General features: G+C 40.2%; 1 protein-coding gene across 1 annotated transcript in view; it reads left to right on the forward strand.

The window, feature by feature from the left end:
* MIPEP (mitochondrial intermediate peptidase) overlaps nt 1-15,198 on the forward strand; it is a 506,392-nt gene that overhangs the window by 281,598 nt on the left and 209,596 nt on the right. Inside the window, exon 15 of the mRNA XM_053708504.1 lies at nt 13,074-13,148. Within this exon, the coding sequence (XP_053564479.1) occupies nt 13,074-13,148 (75 nt within the window). The remainder of the gene's footprint in view (nt 1-13,073; nt 13,149-15,198) is intronic.

Consider the following 15,198-nt stretch of genomic DNA (forward strand, 5'->3'; position numbering starts at 1 on the left):
GGGGCGCGGTCTGGGGACTCCTGAAAGCTCAGGGTCTTTGGTCTCGGGAAGAATCTCTTCTACCGATAAATATTCTGGAACTGAGAGCGATATTCAATGCTCTCAAGGCTTGGCCTCAGCTAGCGAAAGCCAAGTTCATACGGTTTCAATCAGACAACATGACGACTGTTGCGTACATCAACCATCAGGGGGGAACAAGGAGTTCCCTGGCGATGGAAGAAGTAACCAAAATCATTCAATGGGCGGAGACTCACTCCTGCCACCTGTCTGCAATCCACATTCCAGGGGTGGAAAATTGGGAAGCGGATTTTCTGAGTCGTCAGACATTACATCCGGGGGAGTGGGAACTCCATCCGGAAATCTTTGCCCAAATTACTCAATTGTGGGGCATTCCAGACATGGTTCTGATGGCCTCTCGTCAGAACTTCAAGGTTCCTTGCTACGGGTCCAGATCCAGGGATCCCAAGGCGACTCTAGTAGATGCACTAGTAGCACCTTGGACCTTCAAACTAGCTTATGTATTCCCGCCGTTTCCTCTCATCCCCAGGCTGGTAGCCAGGATCAATCAGGAGAGGGCGTCGGTGATCTTGATAGCTCCTGCGTGGCCACGCAGGACTTGGTATGCAGATCTGGTGAATATGTCATCGGCTCCACCATGGAAGCTACCTTTGAGACGAGACCTTCTTGTTCAAGGTCCGTTCGAACATCCGAATCTGGTCTCACTCCAGCTGACTGCTTGGAGATTGAACGCTTGATCTTATCAAAATGAGGGTTCTCAGATTCTGTTATTGATACTCTTGTTCAGGCCAGAAAGCCTGTAACTAGAAAAATTTACCACAAAATATGGAAAAAATATATCTGTTGGTGTGAATCTAAAGGATTCCCTTGGAACAAGGTAAAGATTCCTAAGATTCTATCCTTTCTTCAAGAAGGATTGGAGAAAGGATTATCGGCAAGTTCCTTGAAGGGACAGATTTCTGCCTTGTTTGTGTTACTTCACAAAAAGCTGGCAGCTGTGCCAGATGTTCAAGCCTTTGTTCAGGCTCTGGTTAGAATCAAGCCTGTTTACAAACCTTTGACTCCTCCTTGGAGTCTCAACTTAGTTCTTTCAGTTCTTCAGGGGGTTCCGTTTGAACCCTTGCATTCCGTTGATATTAAGTTATTATCTTGGAAAGTTTTGTTTTTGGTTGCAATTTCTTCTGCTAGAAGAGTTTCAGAATTATCTGCTCTGCAGTGTTCTCCTCCTTATCTGGTTTTCCATGCAGATAAGGTGGTTTTACGTACTAAACCTGGTTTTCTTCCGAAAGTTGTTTCTAACAAAAACATTAACCAGGAGATAGTCGTGCCTTCTTTGTGTCCGAATCCAGTTTCAAAGAAGGAACGTTTGTTGCACAATTTGGATGTTGTTCGCGCTCTAAAATTCTATTTAGATGCTACAAAGGATTTTAGACAAACATCTTCCTTGTTTGTTGTTTATTCTGGTAAAAGGAGAGGTCAAAAAGCAACTTCTACCTCTCTCTCTTTTTGGATTAAAAGCATCATCAGATTGGCTTATGAGACTGCCGGACGGCAGCCTCCTGAAAGAATCACAGCTCATTCCACTAGGGCTGTGGCTTCCACATGGGCCTTCAAGAACGAGGCTTCTGTTGATCAGATATGTAGGGCAGCGACTTGGTCTTCACTGCACACTTTTACCAAATTTTACAAGTTTGATACTTTTGCTTCTTCTGAGGCTATTTTTGGGAGAAAGGTTTTGCAAACCGTGGTGCCTTCCATTTAGGTGACCTGATTTGCTCCCTCCCTTCATCCGTGTCCTAAAGCTTTGGTATTGGTTCCCACAAGTAAGGATGACGCCGTGGACCGGACACACCTATGTTGGAGAAAACAGAATTTATGTTTACCTGATAAATTACTTTCTCCAACGGTGTGTCCGGTCCACGGCCCGCCCTGGTTTTTTAATCAGGTCTGATAATTTATTTTCTTTAACTACAGTCACCACGGTATCATATGGTTTCTCCTATGCAAATATTCCTCCTTTACGTCGGTCGAATGACTGGGGTAGGCGGAGCCTAGGAGGGATCATGTGACCAGCTTTGCTGGGCTCTTTGCCATTTCCTGTTGGGGAAGAGAATATCCCACAAGTAAGGATGACGCCGTGGACCGGACACACCGTTGGAGAAAGTAATTTATCAGGTAAACATAAATTCTGTTTTTCTGATTCTATTTTAAAGGCTTTGTCTGACTTCGTGCCTTCTAATAAAATTTTTAGGTCTTTTTTCACTTCTTTTTTAATTATTGAAGTTTCAAATGACCAACAACATACTGATTTATCCTTCTCTGATGATGTTTTTTCTCTTTCAGAAATTTTCTCCATCAGATATTGACACTAACAAATCTACTTTTTTATTATTTTTCTATTATTAAAGTACATTTGTTCTTTGTTGAAGAGGTGTTGATTATTTTGGATATTAAGGTAACTAGTTCTTTAAGACTAGCTGACACTATTTCTGCCTATTTATTTCTTCTGTGTTTTCAGAGGTTTTCTTTCCAATTCCCCATTCTAGGGAATAGAATAGGCTGAGAATTTTCTTTTATTCCTTTTTTAAAGGTTTTAAACTATATTCTTTGCCAGCAGTTAAATTCAATTTGGAGGGTTCTCCAATTTATTGGGGCTATCTCTACTTCTACTAATTATGCTATTGTTTCTATAGCAAAATAGTTTTTATTTTCCTTTAGATAAGTTGTATCTTATTTATGGAAAATTATTTAGTTTCAGGTACTTTTCTTGGTCCTGTGATTTATTTGGATATTGCAATTGCTTCATTTTTTCTGTTTACTTTAGGATCAAGTATCAGATTATGATTTATTTTAGCATTGTTAAAGGACAACATTTACTAGACTAGGTGCTGTTGCATTTGTCTTGTTGTTTTGCATTTATTGATTATGCAAGTCCACTGTATTGACTGGTCCTTTAAACTGGACTATCATGCTAATAATTTCATTTGTGTCTTCATTTTATTGAATATTTTCCAAATGAGGGTTAATCTATGTCTTTAGCTATTTTAGCTAGAATTTTGTTCTAAGATAATCAATTATTTGTTTTATAATTGGATTCAATTCTTAACTGTTACTCTGGGCTTCAAGATTGAGTTCTAAGACTAAAACTTTAAGCTTATACTAGTTTAGTTGTTCTTATTAAGGAACGAATTCCTGAGTTCTTTCCCAAGTAACATGTTTGTAATTGGAGTTCGAAATCAGCTCCCTAATATTGCGATGTACGTGCCGTATTCCAGCTTGGCTGGTAAGGGACAGGTTAAGACTTCTTTGAAATTTATTTGGTTCTATTTTGTCCAAATTTCTTTGATTTTATTCCAGTAAGGCTAACACTTCCTTTAAGTGTGTTTCTGTCCTATATATTTTGGGTACGGTTGAAGCATGGCTAGGCACCCATGGGGTTCAAGCGCTGCTCAGACCTGGAATCTTCTGGGGTATTTCTTCCAGTTCCTTTTTTAGGAACCGGGTTTGGAGTTTTATTCAAACTATTTTGCCTTTTTATGGTCATTGATAGCATTATTTGTTTTCATTAGATACATTAAATGCATATTTTCATTTTTCTGTTTTCATTCAGATTATTTTCTGAGGATGCGGAATCTCATATGATTCACTTGCTCTTCAGGACATATTTAGAGGATCTTTTTTTCCTCACACAAGGGTCACCTTTTTTAGGTTTCCAGAAAGTTTGTGTCACTGTCTTTGTCTCTATCAGACAAGTGATAATTCTATTGGGTTCCGTCTGTCGGTACCTTTAGTCTCTATTATTTCCTTCAGTTGCTATATATGCATAGAAGTTTTAGGTCTTATGGCCTCGGCATTGGATTCAATTCCCTTTGCTCATTTTCACTAGAAAGAGCCTTTCCAGTCTTTTATGAGTGTTGTTTCTTCTAGAATATGGTTGGAGGGTCAATTTACCAAAAAGTTTGTTGATTCCTCAGACAAGGGTAACCTTTTTTAGGTTTCCTGATAGATTCAGTGTCCTTGACTCTGTCTCTGACGGACAAGAGACGTCTGAAATTGGTTTCAGCTTGTCGAAACCTTCAGTCTCAATCTTTCCTTTCGGTAGCCTTATGCATGGCAATTCTAGGTCTTATGACTGCTGCATTGGACGCGGTTCCCTTTGCTCGTTTTCACATGCAACCTCTTCAGCTCTGTATGCTGAACCAGTGGTGCAGGGATTATACAAAGATATCTCAATTAATATCTTTAAAACCGATTGTTCGACACTTTCTGACGTGGTGGACAGACCACCATCGTTTAATTCAGGGGGCTTCTTTTGTTCTTCCAACCTGGACTGAGATTTCAACAGATGCAAGTCTGACAGGTTGGGGAGCTGTTTTGGGGTCTCTGACAGCACAAGGGGTTTGGGAATCTCAGGAGGTGAGATTACCAATCTATATTTTCAGAGCTCTTCAGTCATGGCCTCTTCTAAAGAGAGAGTCGTTCATTTGTTTTCAGACGGACAATGTCACAACTGTGGCATATGTCAATCATCAAGGAGGGACTCACAGTCCTCTGGCTATGAAAGAAGTATCTCGAATTCTGGTTTGGGCGGATTCCAGCTCCTGTCTAATTTCTGCGGTTGATATCCCAGGTATAGACAATTGGGAAGCGGGTTATCTCAGTCACCAAACGTTACATCCGGGCGAATGGTCTCTTCACCCAGAGGTATTTCTTCAGATTGTTCAAATGTGGGGACTTCCAGAAATAGATCTGATGGCTTCTCATCTAAACAAGAAGCTTCCCAGGTATCTGTCCAGATCCAGGGATCCTCAGGCGGAGGCAGTGGATGCATTGTCACTTCCTTGGAAGTATCATCCTGCCTATATCTTTCCACCTCTAGGAGTAATTTCTAAGATTCTAAGGGGTGCTCGTCTGTTCTGCTGGTGGCTCCAGCATGGCCTCACAGGTTTTGGTATGCGGATCTTGTCCGGATGGCCACTTGCCAACCGGGGACTCTTCCGTTAAGACCAGACCTTCTATCACAAGGTCCTTTTTTCCATCAGGATCTCAAATCCTTAAATTTGAAGGTATAGAGATTGAACGCTTGATTCTCAGTCATAGAGGTTTCTCTGACTCTCTGATTAATACTATGTTACAGGCTCGTAAATCTGTATCTAGGAAGATATATTTTCTAGTCTGGAAGGTTTACATTTCTTGGTGTTTTTCTCATCTTTTTTCTTGGCATTCTTTTAGAATTCCTAGAATTTTACAGTTTCTTCAGGATGGTTTGGATAAAGGTTTGTCTGCAAGTTCATTGAAGGACAAATCTCTGCTCTTTCTGTTCTTTTTCACAGAAAGATTACTAGTCTTCCTGTTATTCATTGCTTTGTACAAGCTTTGGTTCGTATAAAACCTGTTATTAAGTCAATTTCTCCTCCTTGGAGTTTGAATTTGGTTCTGGGGGCTCTTCAAGCTCCTCCGTTTGAACCTATGCATTCGCTGGACATTAAATTACTTTCTTGGAAAGTTTTGTTTCTTTTGGCCATCTCTTCTGCTAGAAGAGTTTCTGAATTATCTGCTCTTTCCTGTGAGTCTCCTTTTCTGATTTTTCATCAGGATGAGGCGGTGTTGCGAACTTCTTTTAAATTCTTACCTAAGGTTGTGAATTCTAACAACATTAGTAGAGAAATTGTGGTTCCTTCATTGTGTCCTAATCCTAAGAATTCTAAGGAGAGATCATTGCATTCTTTGGATGTAGTTAGAGCTTTGAAATATTATGTTGAAGCTACTAAGAATTTCCGAAAGACTTCTAGTCTATTTGTTATCTTTTCCGGTTCTAGGAAAGGTCAGAAGGCCTCTGCCATTTCTTTGGCATCTTGGTTGAAATCTTTAATTCATCATGCTTATGTCGAGTCGGGTCAAACTCCGCCTCAAAGGATTACAGCTCATTCTACTAGGTCAGTTTCTACTTCCTGGGCGTTTAGGAATGAAGCTTCGGTTGTTCAGATTTGCAAAGCAGCAACTTGGTCTTCTTTGCATACTAAATTCTACCATTTTGATGTGTTTTCTTCTTCTGAAGCAATTTTTGGTAGAAAAGTTCTTCAGGCAGCTGTTTCAGTTTGATTCTTCTGCTTATAATTTCAGTTTTTTTCATTATAATATTTAAACTTTATTTTGGGTGTGGATTATTTTCAGCGTAATTGGCTGTCTTTATTTTATCCCTCCCTCTCTAGTGACTCTTGCTTGGAAGATCCACATCTTGGGTATTCATTATCCCATACGTCACTAGCTCATGGACTCTTGCTAATTACATGAAAGAAAACATAATTTATGTAAGAACTTACCTGATAAATTAATTTCTTTCATATTAGCAAGAGTCCATGAGGCCCACCCTTTTTCTGGTGGTTATGATTTCTCCAACATAGGTGTGTCCGGTCCACGGCGTCATCCTTACTTGTGGGATATTCTCTTCCCCAACAGGAAATGGCAAAGAGCCCAGCAAAGCTGGTCACATGATCCCTCCTAGGCTCCGCCTACCCCAGTCATTCTCTTTGCCGTTGTACAGGCAACATCTCCACGGAGATGGCTTAGAGTTTTTTAGTGTTTAACTGTAGTTTTTATTATTCAATCAAGAGTTTGTTATTTTAAAATAGTGCTGGTATGTACTATTTACTCTGAAACAGAAAAGAGATGAAGATTTCTGTTTGTATGAGGAAAATGATTTTAGCAACCGTTACTAAAATCCATGGCTGTTCCACACAGGACTGTTGAGAGGAATTAACTTCAGTTGGGGGAACAGTGAGCAGTCTTTTGCTGCTTGAGGTATGACACATTCTAACAAGACGATGTAATGCTGGAAGCTGTCATTTTCCCTATGGGATCCGGTAAGCCATTTTTATTCAGACAGTAAATAAGGGCTTCACAAGGGCTTATTAAGACTGTAGACATTTTCTGGGCTAAATCGATTCATATATTACACATATTTAGCCTTGAGGAATCATTTAATCTGGGTATTTTTGTTAAATAATATCGGCAGGCACTGTTTTAGACACCTTATTCTCTAGGGACTTTCCCTAATCATAGGCAGAGCCTCATTTTCGCGCCGGTATTGCGCACTTGTTTTTGAGAAGCATGACATGCAGTCGCATGTGTGAGGAGCTCTGATACATAGAAAGGACTTTCTGAAGGCGTCATTTGGTATCGTATTCCCCTTTGGGCTTGGTTGGGTCTCAGCAAAGCAGATACCAGGGACTGTAAAGGGGTTAAAGCTTCCAAATTTGGTGTGCAATACTTTTAAGGCTTTAAGACACTGTGGTGAAATTTTGGTGAATTTTGAACAATTCCTTCATACTTTTTCGCAATTGCAGTAATAAAGTGTGTTCAGTTTAAAATTTAAAGTGACAGTAACGGTTTTATTGTAAAACGTTTTTTGTACTTTGTTATCAAGTTTATGCCTGTTTAACATGTCTGAACTACCAGATAGACTGTGTTCTGAATGTGGGGAAGCCAAGGTTCCTTCTCATTTAAATAAATGTGATTTATGTGACATTGAAAATGATGCCCAAGATGATTCCTCAAGTGAGGGGAGTAAGCATGGTACTGCATCATTCCCTCCTTCGTCTACACGAGTCTTGCCCACTCAGGAGGCCCCTAGTACATCTAGCGCGCCAATACTCCTTACTATGCAACAATTAACGGCTGTAATGGATAATTCTATCAAAAACATTTTAGCCAAAATGCCCACTTATCAGCGTAAGCGCGACTGCTCTGTTTTAGATACTGAAGAGCATGAGGACGCTGATGATAATGGTTCTGAAATGCCCCTACACCAGTCTGAGGGGGCCAGGGAGGTTTTGTCTGAGGGAGAAATTTCAGATTCAGGGAAAATTTCTCAACAAGCTGAACCCGATGTGATTACATTTAAATTTAAGTTGGAACATCTCCGCGCTCTGCTTAAGGAGGTATTATCCACTCTGGATGATTGTGAGAATTTGATCATCCCAGAGAAACTATGTAAAATGGACAAGTTCCTAGAGGTCCCGGGGCTCCCAGAAGCTTTTCCTATACCCAAGCGGGTGGCGGACATTGTAAATAAAGAATGGGAAAGGCCCGGTATACCTTTCGTCCCTCCCCCCATATTTAAAAAATTGTTTCCTATGGTCGACCCCAGAAAGGACTTATGGCAGACAGTCCCCAAGGTCGAGGGAGCGGTTTCTACTTTAAACAAACGCACCACTATACCCATAGAAGATAGTTGTGCTTTCAAAGATCCTATGGATAAAAAATTAGAAGGTTTGCTTAAAAAGATGTTTGTTCAGCAAGGTTACCTTCTACAACCAATTTCATGCATTGTCCCTGTCACTACAGCCGCGTGTTTCTGGTTCGATGAGCTAGTAAAGGCGATCAATAGTGATTCTCCTCCTTATGAGGAGATTATGGACAGAATCCGTGCTCTCAAATTGGCTAATTCTTTCACCCTAGACGCCACTTTGCAATTGGCTAGGTTAGCGGCGAAGAATTCTGGGTTTGCTATTGTGGCGCGTAGAGCGCTTTGGTTGAAATCTTGGTCAGCGGATGCGTCTTCCAAGAACAAACTCCTTAACATTCCTTTCAAGGGGAAAACGCTGTTTGGCCCTGACTTGAAAGAGATTATCTCTGATATCACTGGGGGTAAGGGCCACGCCCTTCCTCAGGATAGGTCTTTCAAGGCCAAAAATAAACCTAATTTTCGTCCCTTTCGTAGAAACGGACCAGCCCCAAGTGCTACGTCCTCTAAGCAAGAGGGTAATACTTCTCAAGCCAAGCCAGCCTGGAGACCAATGCAAGGCTGGAACAAGGGAAAGCAGGCCAAGAAACCTGCCACTGCTACCAAGACAGCATGAAATGTTGGCCCCCGATCCGGGACCGGATCTGGTGGGGGGCAGACTCTCTCTCTTCGCTCAGGCTTGGGCAAGAGATGTTCTGGATCCTTGGGCGATAGAAATAGTCTCCCAAGGTTATCTTCTGGAATTCAAGGGGCTTCCCCCAAGGGGGAGGTTCCACAGGTCTCAATTGTCTTCAGACCACATAAAGAGACAGGCATTCTTACATTGTGTAGAAGACCTGTTAAAAATGGGAGTGATTCATCCTGTTCCATTAGGAGAACAAGGGATGGGGTTCTACTCCAATCTGTTCATAGTTCCCAAAAAAGAGGGAACGTTCAGACCAATCTTAGTTCTCAAGATCTTAAACAAGTTTCTCAAGGTTCCATCGTTCAAAATGGAAACCATTCGAACAATTCTTCCTTCCATCCAGGAAGGTCAATTCATGACCACGGTGGATTTAAAGGATGCGTATCTACATATTCCTATCCACAAGGAACATCATCGGTTCCTAAGGTTCGCATTCCTGGACAAGCACTACCAGTTCGTGGCGCTTCCTTTCGGATTAGCCACTGCTCCAAGGATTTTCACAAAGGTACTAGGGTCCCTTCTAGCGGTGCTAAGACCAAGGGGCATTGCAGTAGTACCTTACTTGGACGACATTCTGATTCAAGCGTCGTCCCTTCCTCAAGCAAAGGCTCATACGGACATAGTCCTGGCCTTTCTCAGATCTCACGGATGGAAAGTGAACGTGGAAAAGAGTTCTCTATCTCCGTCGACAAGGGTTCCCTTCTTGGGAACAATAATAGACTCCTTAGAAATGAGGATTTTTCTGACAGAGGCCAGAAAAACAAAACTTCTAAACTCTTGTCAAACACTTCATTCCGTTCCTCTTCCTTCCATAGCGCAGTGCATGGAAGTAATAGGTTTGATGGTAGCGGCAATGGACATAGTTCCTTTTGCGCGCATTCATCTAAGACCATTACAACTGTGCATGCTCAGTCAGTGGAATGGGGACTATACAGACTTGTCTCCGAAGATACAAGTAAATCAGAGGACCAGAGACTCACTCCGTTGGTGGCTGTCCCTGGACAACCTGTCACAAGGGATGACCTTCCGCAGACCAGAGTGGGTCATTGTCACGACCGACGCCAGTCTGATGGGCTGGGGCGCGGTCTGGGGATCCCTGAAAGCTCAGGGTCTTTGGTCTCGGGAAGAATCTCTTCTACTGATAAATATTCTGGAACTGAGAGCGATATTCAATGCTCTCAAGGCTTGGCCTCAGCTAGCAAAGGCCAAGTTCATACGGTTTCAATCAGACAACATGACGACTGTTGCGTACATCAACCATCAGGGGGGAACAAGGAGTTCCCTGGCGATGGAAGAAGTGACCAAAATCATTCAATGGGCGGAGACTCACTCCTGCCACCTGTCTGCAATCCACATCCCAGGAGTGGAAAATTGGGAAGCGGATTTTCTGAGTCGTCAGACATTACATCCGGGGGAGTGGGAACTCCATCCGGAAATCTTTGCCCAAATTACTCAACTGTGGGGCATTCCAGACATGGATCTGATGGCCTCTCGTCAGAACTTCAAGGTTCCTTGCTACGGGTCCAGATCCAGGGATCCCAAGGCGACTCTAGTAGATGCACTAGTAGCACCTTGGACCTTCAAACTAGCTTATGTATTCCCGCCGTTTCCTCTCATCCCCAGGCTGGTAGCCAGGATCAATCAGGAGAGGGCGTTGGTGATCTTGATAGCTCCTGCGTGGCCACGCAGGACTTGGTATGCAGATCTGGTGACTATGTCATCGGCTCCACCATGGAAGCTACCTTTGAGACGAGACCTTCTTGTTCAAGGTCCGTTCGAACATCCGAATCTGGTCTCACTCCAGCTGACTGCTTGGAGATTGAACGCTTGATCTTATCAAAACGAGGGTTCTCAGATTCTGTTATTGATACTCTTGTTCAGGCCAGAAAGCCTGTAACTAGAAAAATTTACCACAAAATATGGAAAAAATATATCTGTTGGTGTGAATCTAAAGGATTCCCTTGGGACAAGGTAAAGATTCCTAAGATTCTATCCTTTCTTCAAGAAGGATTGGAGAAAGGATTATCTGCAAGTTCCTTGAAGGGACAGATTTCTGCCTTGTCTGTGTTACTTCACAAAAAACTGGCAGCTGTGCCAGATGTTTAAGCCTTTGTTCAGGCTCTGGTTAGAATCAAGCCTGTTTACAAACCTTTGACTCCTCCTTGGAGTCTCAACTTAGTTCTTTCAGTTCTTCAGGGGGTTCCGTTTGAACCCTTACATTCCGTTGATATTAAGTTATTATCTTGGAAAGTTTTGTTTTTGGTTGCAATTTCTTCTGCTAGAAGAGTTTCAGAATTATCTGCTCTGCAGTGTTCTCCTCCTTATCTGGTGTTCCATGCAGATAAGGTGGTTTTACGTACTAAACCTGGTTTTCTTCCAAAAGTTGTTTCTAACAAAAACATTAACCAGGAGATAGTCGTGCCTTCTTTGTGTCCGAAACCAGTTTCGAAGAAGGAACGTTTGTTGCACAATTTGGATGTTGTTCGCGCTCTAAAATTCTATTTAGATGCTACAAAGGATTTTAGACAAACATCTTCCTTGTTTGTTGTTTATTCTGGTAAAAGGAGAGGTCAAAAAGCAACTTCTACCTCTCTCTCTTTTTGGATTAAAAGCATCATCAGATTGGCTTACGAGACTGCCGGACGGCAGCCTCCTGAAAGAATCACAGCTCATTCCACTAGGGCTGTGGCTTCCACATGGGCCTTCAAGAACGAGGCTTCTGTTGATCAAATATGTAGGGCAGCGACTTGGTCTTCACTGCACACTTTTACCAAATTTTACAAGTTTGATACTTTTGCTTCTTCTGAGGCTATTTTTGGGAGAAAGGTTTTGCAAGCCGTGGTGCCTTCCATTTAGGTGACCTGATTTGCTCCCTCCCTTCATCCGTGTCCTAAAGCTTTGGTATTGGTTCCCACAAGTAAGGATGACGCCGTGGACCGGACACACCTATGTTGGAGAAAACAGAATTTATGTTTACCTGATAAATTACTTTCTCCAACGGTGTGTCCGGTCCACGGCCCGCCCTGGTTTTTTAATCAGGTCTGATAATTTATTTTCTTTAACTACAGTCACCACGGTATCATATGGTTTCTCCTATGCAAATATTCCTCCTTAACGTCGGTCGAATGACTGGGGTAGGCGGAGCCTAGGAGGGATCATGTGACCAGCTTTGCTGGGCTCTTTGCCATTTCCTGTTGGGGAAGAGAATATCCCACAAGTAAGGATGACGCCGTGGACCGGACACACCGTTGGAGAAAGTAATTTATCAGGTAAACATAAATTCTGTTTTTTTTGTATAAAGCACAATTATTCCAATTCCTTATTTTTTATGCTTTCGCACTTTTGTCTTATCACCCCACTTCTTGGCTATTCGTTAAACTGATTTGTGGGTGTGGTGAGGGGTGTATTTATAGGCATTTTGAGGTTTGGGAAACTTTGCCCCTCCTGGTAGGAATGTATATCCCATATGTCACTAGCTCATGGACTCTTGCTAATATGAAAGAAATGAATTTATCAGGTAAGTTCTTACATAAATTATGTTTTTTTCCAAATTAGTAGTGCCATAAATACTGAACAAATAGGTGTAAAGTTTTAGAGTCTATATAGCACTGGGCATTGAGGGGAGAATGTGTGGAATATACTGTAGCTATGTTTGTTCTTGCAAATTGGAAAGCCCATAATTTAGAATTAAATCAACATTCCAGTCAATTTGTTATCCATGCATCACAACTTATTCACTGTATTGCAAAAGATCTGCATAGAAAATAAGTGTATGAAAGCTGTCACTTTGTTTGGTCTGGGACACACAGTTTGTAAAACCTCTAGAATGTTGTTAATTTTACTTCCTTTGTTTTTGTTAATTATCGTTATAGAGAAGCCGCTACACATATCAACCAATCACTGGCTACCATTTAGCAGGGTTCTGCATTTGACAAAATGTACTCCAGTGTCTCTGAAGGGGGGGGGGGGGTAAAATACTACTATTTTCAAGTACAGTAAGCAGGAAAGCATGCCAAAAAAATAATGAAAGTGTATTGCAAATTTGTTTTTAATATTCATAATTAAACATTTCATGAGGCATGTAAAGCTATATAAATAAAATGGTTTTTTTTCTTCTTATTTCAGCCATTATCAAAACATATGGTATCAAGGTTGTGTGAGTCCAAAAAAGTTTGTGCAGCATCAGACATGCAATTACAGGTAAATGGTTTATCATATCTGCAAAATCTGTTCCATTATTATAGTTGTATATTCTGCATATTCATTTTTTTGCAACATTGTAAAACATAGATACAGTGGATATATATAAAAACTGCGCCAAAAGGAGGAACAAAGCTACTCTTATTTAAGTATATGACCTTCCACATATAGAAAAAGAGGACAAAATTACACAAAAAAGGATAAGGGAGCTCGCAAAAGCTATTCTAAGACCTCTCATGGTAATAAAATCTATAAATATATATTAATTCTAGAATTGGGGATTGTATGTTAAAATATATATATATATGAATGAAATCCAACTAAAAACCTATTTATTTTTTGAACATTTATTTTCTTAAACGCATAGATAAAAACAAGAAAAAGAGGCAGATACATTAAACAAATAAATAAATCTTGATGTGGCCCCTCCCAAAAATCAATATCAATCGATATAAATGTAGATATAAAAATAAAAATTGTTCACAGATTATGAATAGCTTCCTATAATATATATAAATTTAATTGATACAAATGTAAAAACTGATCACAAACAGTATATATAAAACCTGATAGCAAACGCTAGTTTCCTATAAAATATGTGGGTTTAGTTGATACAAATTAATACAGATATAATTTGATAGCAAGCAACCTGATAGAAAATGATGCTCATTAGAATAAGGAAACTTTATAATCCAATGCAAAGAGACATATCCCAGTTCAACACTGCGTGAGAATTATGTGTTCCGATGCTATCAGTGAACCAATTAGTAGAAACTGTGTGGACTGTATATTTATTAATATTAGTTAGAACTGATTATTTTTCACTGAGCAAGAATTGTAAAATTCTTGCTCAGTGAGGATACTCCGTAGTGTATGATTTCCCTTGTATGTCCAAAACAAAGACAGCAGGGGCTTTTTCTCATAGTTGATTATATTTCTCTTTTGGGAATTTTTTGTACATATAATTTCATCAGCTCAAATGTACCAAAACAATTTAATAAGATATTCTATAGTGAGATAAATGCCAACTTAATTACGGACTTCGTCATTATACTGTCAATTTTTATACAAAACTGTTCTGACACTTGAAACTAGTTTCAATCGGTGGATTTCATTCAATAAAGGGAAACATTTGGATATAGTGTATGTTGATACATATTGGATAAAAAGAGAGAGAAAAAAGGGGAAATAGGGACATGAAAATGTATGGGAAATTATATTCTACTAAGATCGATGAGTTAAAATGAATGGGTTTCAAATGCAATATGAATGAGGAAATAGAAATTATTTGTATTAAAAACTTTTGTGTATACTAAAAAGGAAGACAATTTACGTATCTAAAATATATTAAAAAAATATATATATCACTCCAAACAATAATTAAAAGCTTGTTATTTAGGATTAACCTTTTAAAGTTAAAAATGATTAATTATTTTTATATAATTGTGGGAAGTGACAAAAAATTCTTAATTTAAAAAAAAATTCAAAGAATAGTCTAAATTTAGTCCATTTGGTTTTAGAGTTTGAAGGGAAAAACAAAATTTATGCTTACCTGATAAATTTTTCTTTCCGGATATGGTGAGTCCACGACGTCATCAATTACTACTGGGAATATCTCTCCTGTCTAGCAGGAGGCGGCAAAGAGTACCACAGCAAAGCTGTTAAATATCACTCCACTTACCATAATCCCCAGTCATTTGACCGAAGGGAAATGGAAAAAGGAATAACACAAAGGTGTAGAGGTGTGCCTGAGGTTTAATATAAAGAAACTCTCTTAAATATAAGGGTGGGGTCGTGGACTCGCCATATACGGAAATAAATTTATCAGGTAAGCATAGATTTTGTTTTTTTTCCTAAGATATGGTGAGTCCACGACGTCATCAATTACTAGTGGGAACCAATACCCAAGCTAAAGGACACAGATGACTAGTGAGGGAAAAAGACAGGTGGACCTAAACAGAAGGCAAGTTAGAAGATCCTTCCTCAGAGGCAGAGATGACATGTTCACTAGGTCTACATACCAGATCCTGCGTGGCCATGCAGGAGCTAT

This window comes from Bombina bombina, chromosome 3 (genome assembly GCF_027579735.1).
Source record: "Bombina bombina isolate aBomBom1 chromosome 3, aBomBom1.pri, whole genome shotgun sequence".
NCBI lineage: Eukaryota > Metazoa > Chordata > Amphibia > Anura > Bombinatoridae > Bombina > Bombina bombina.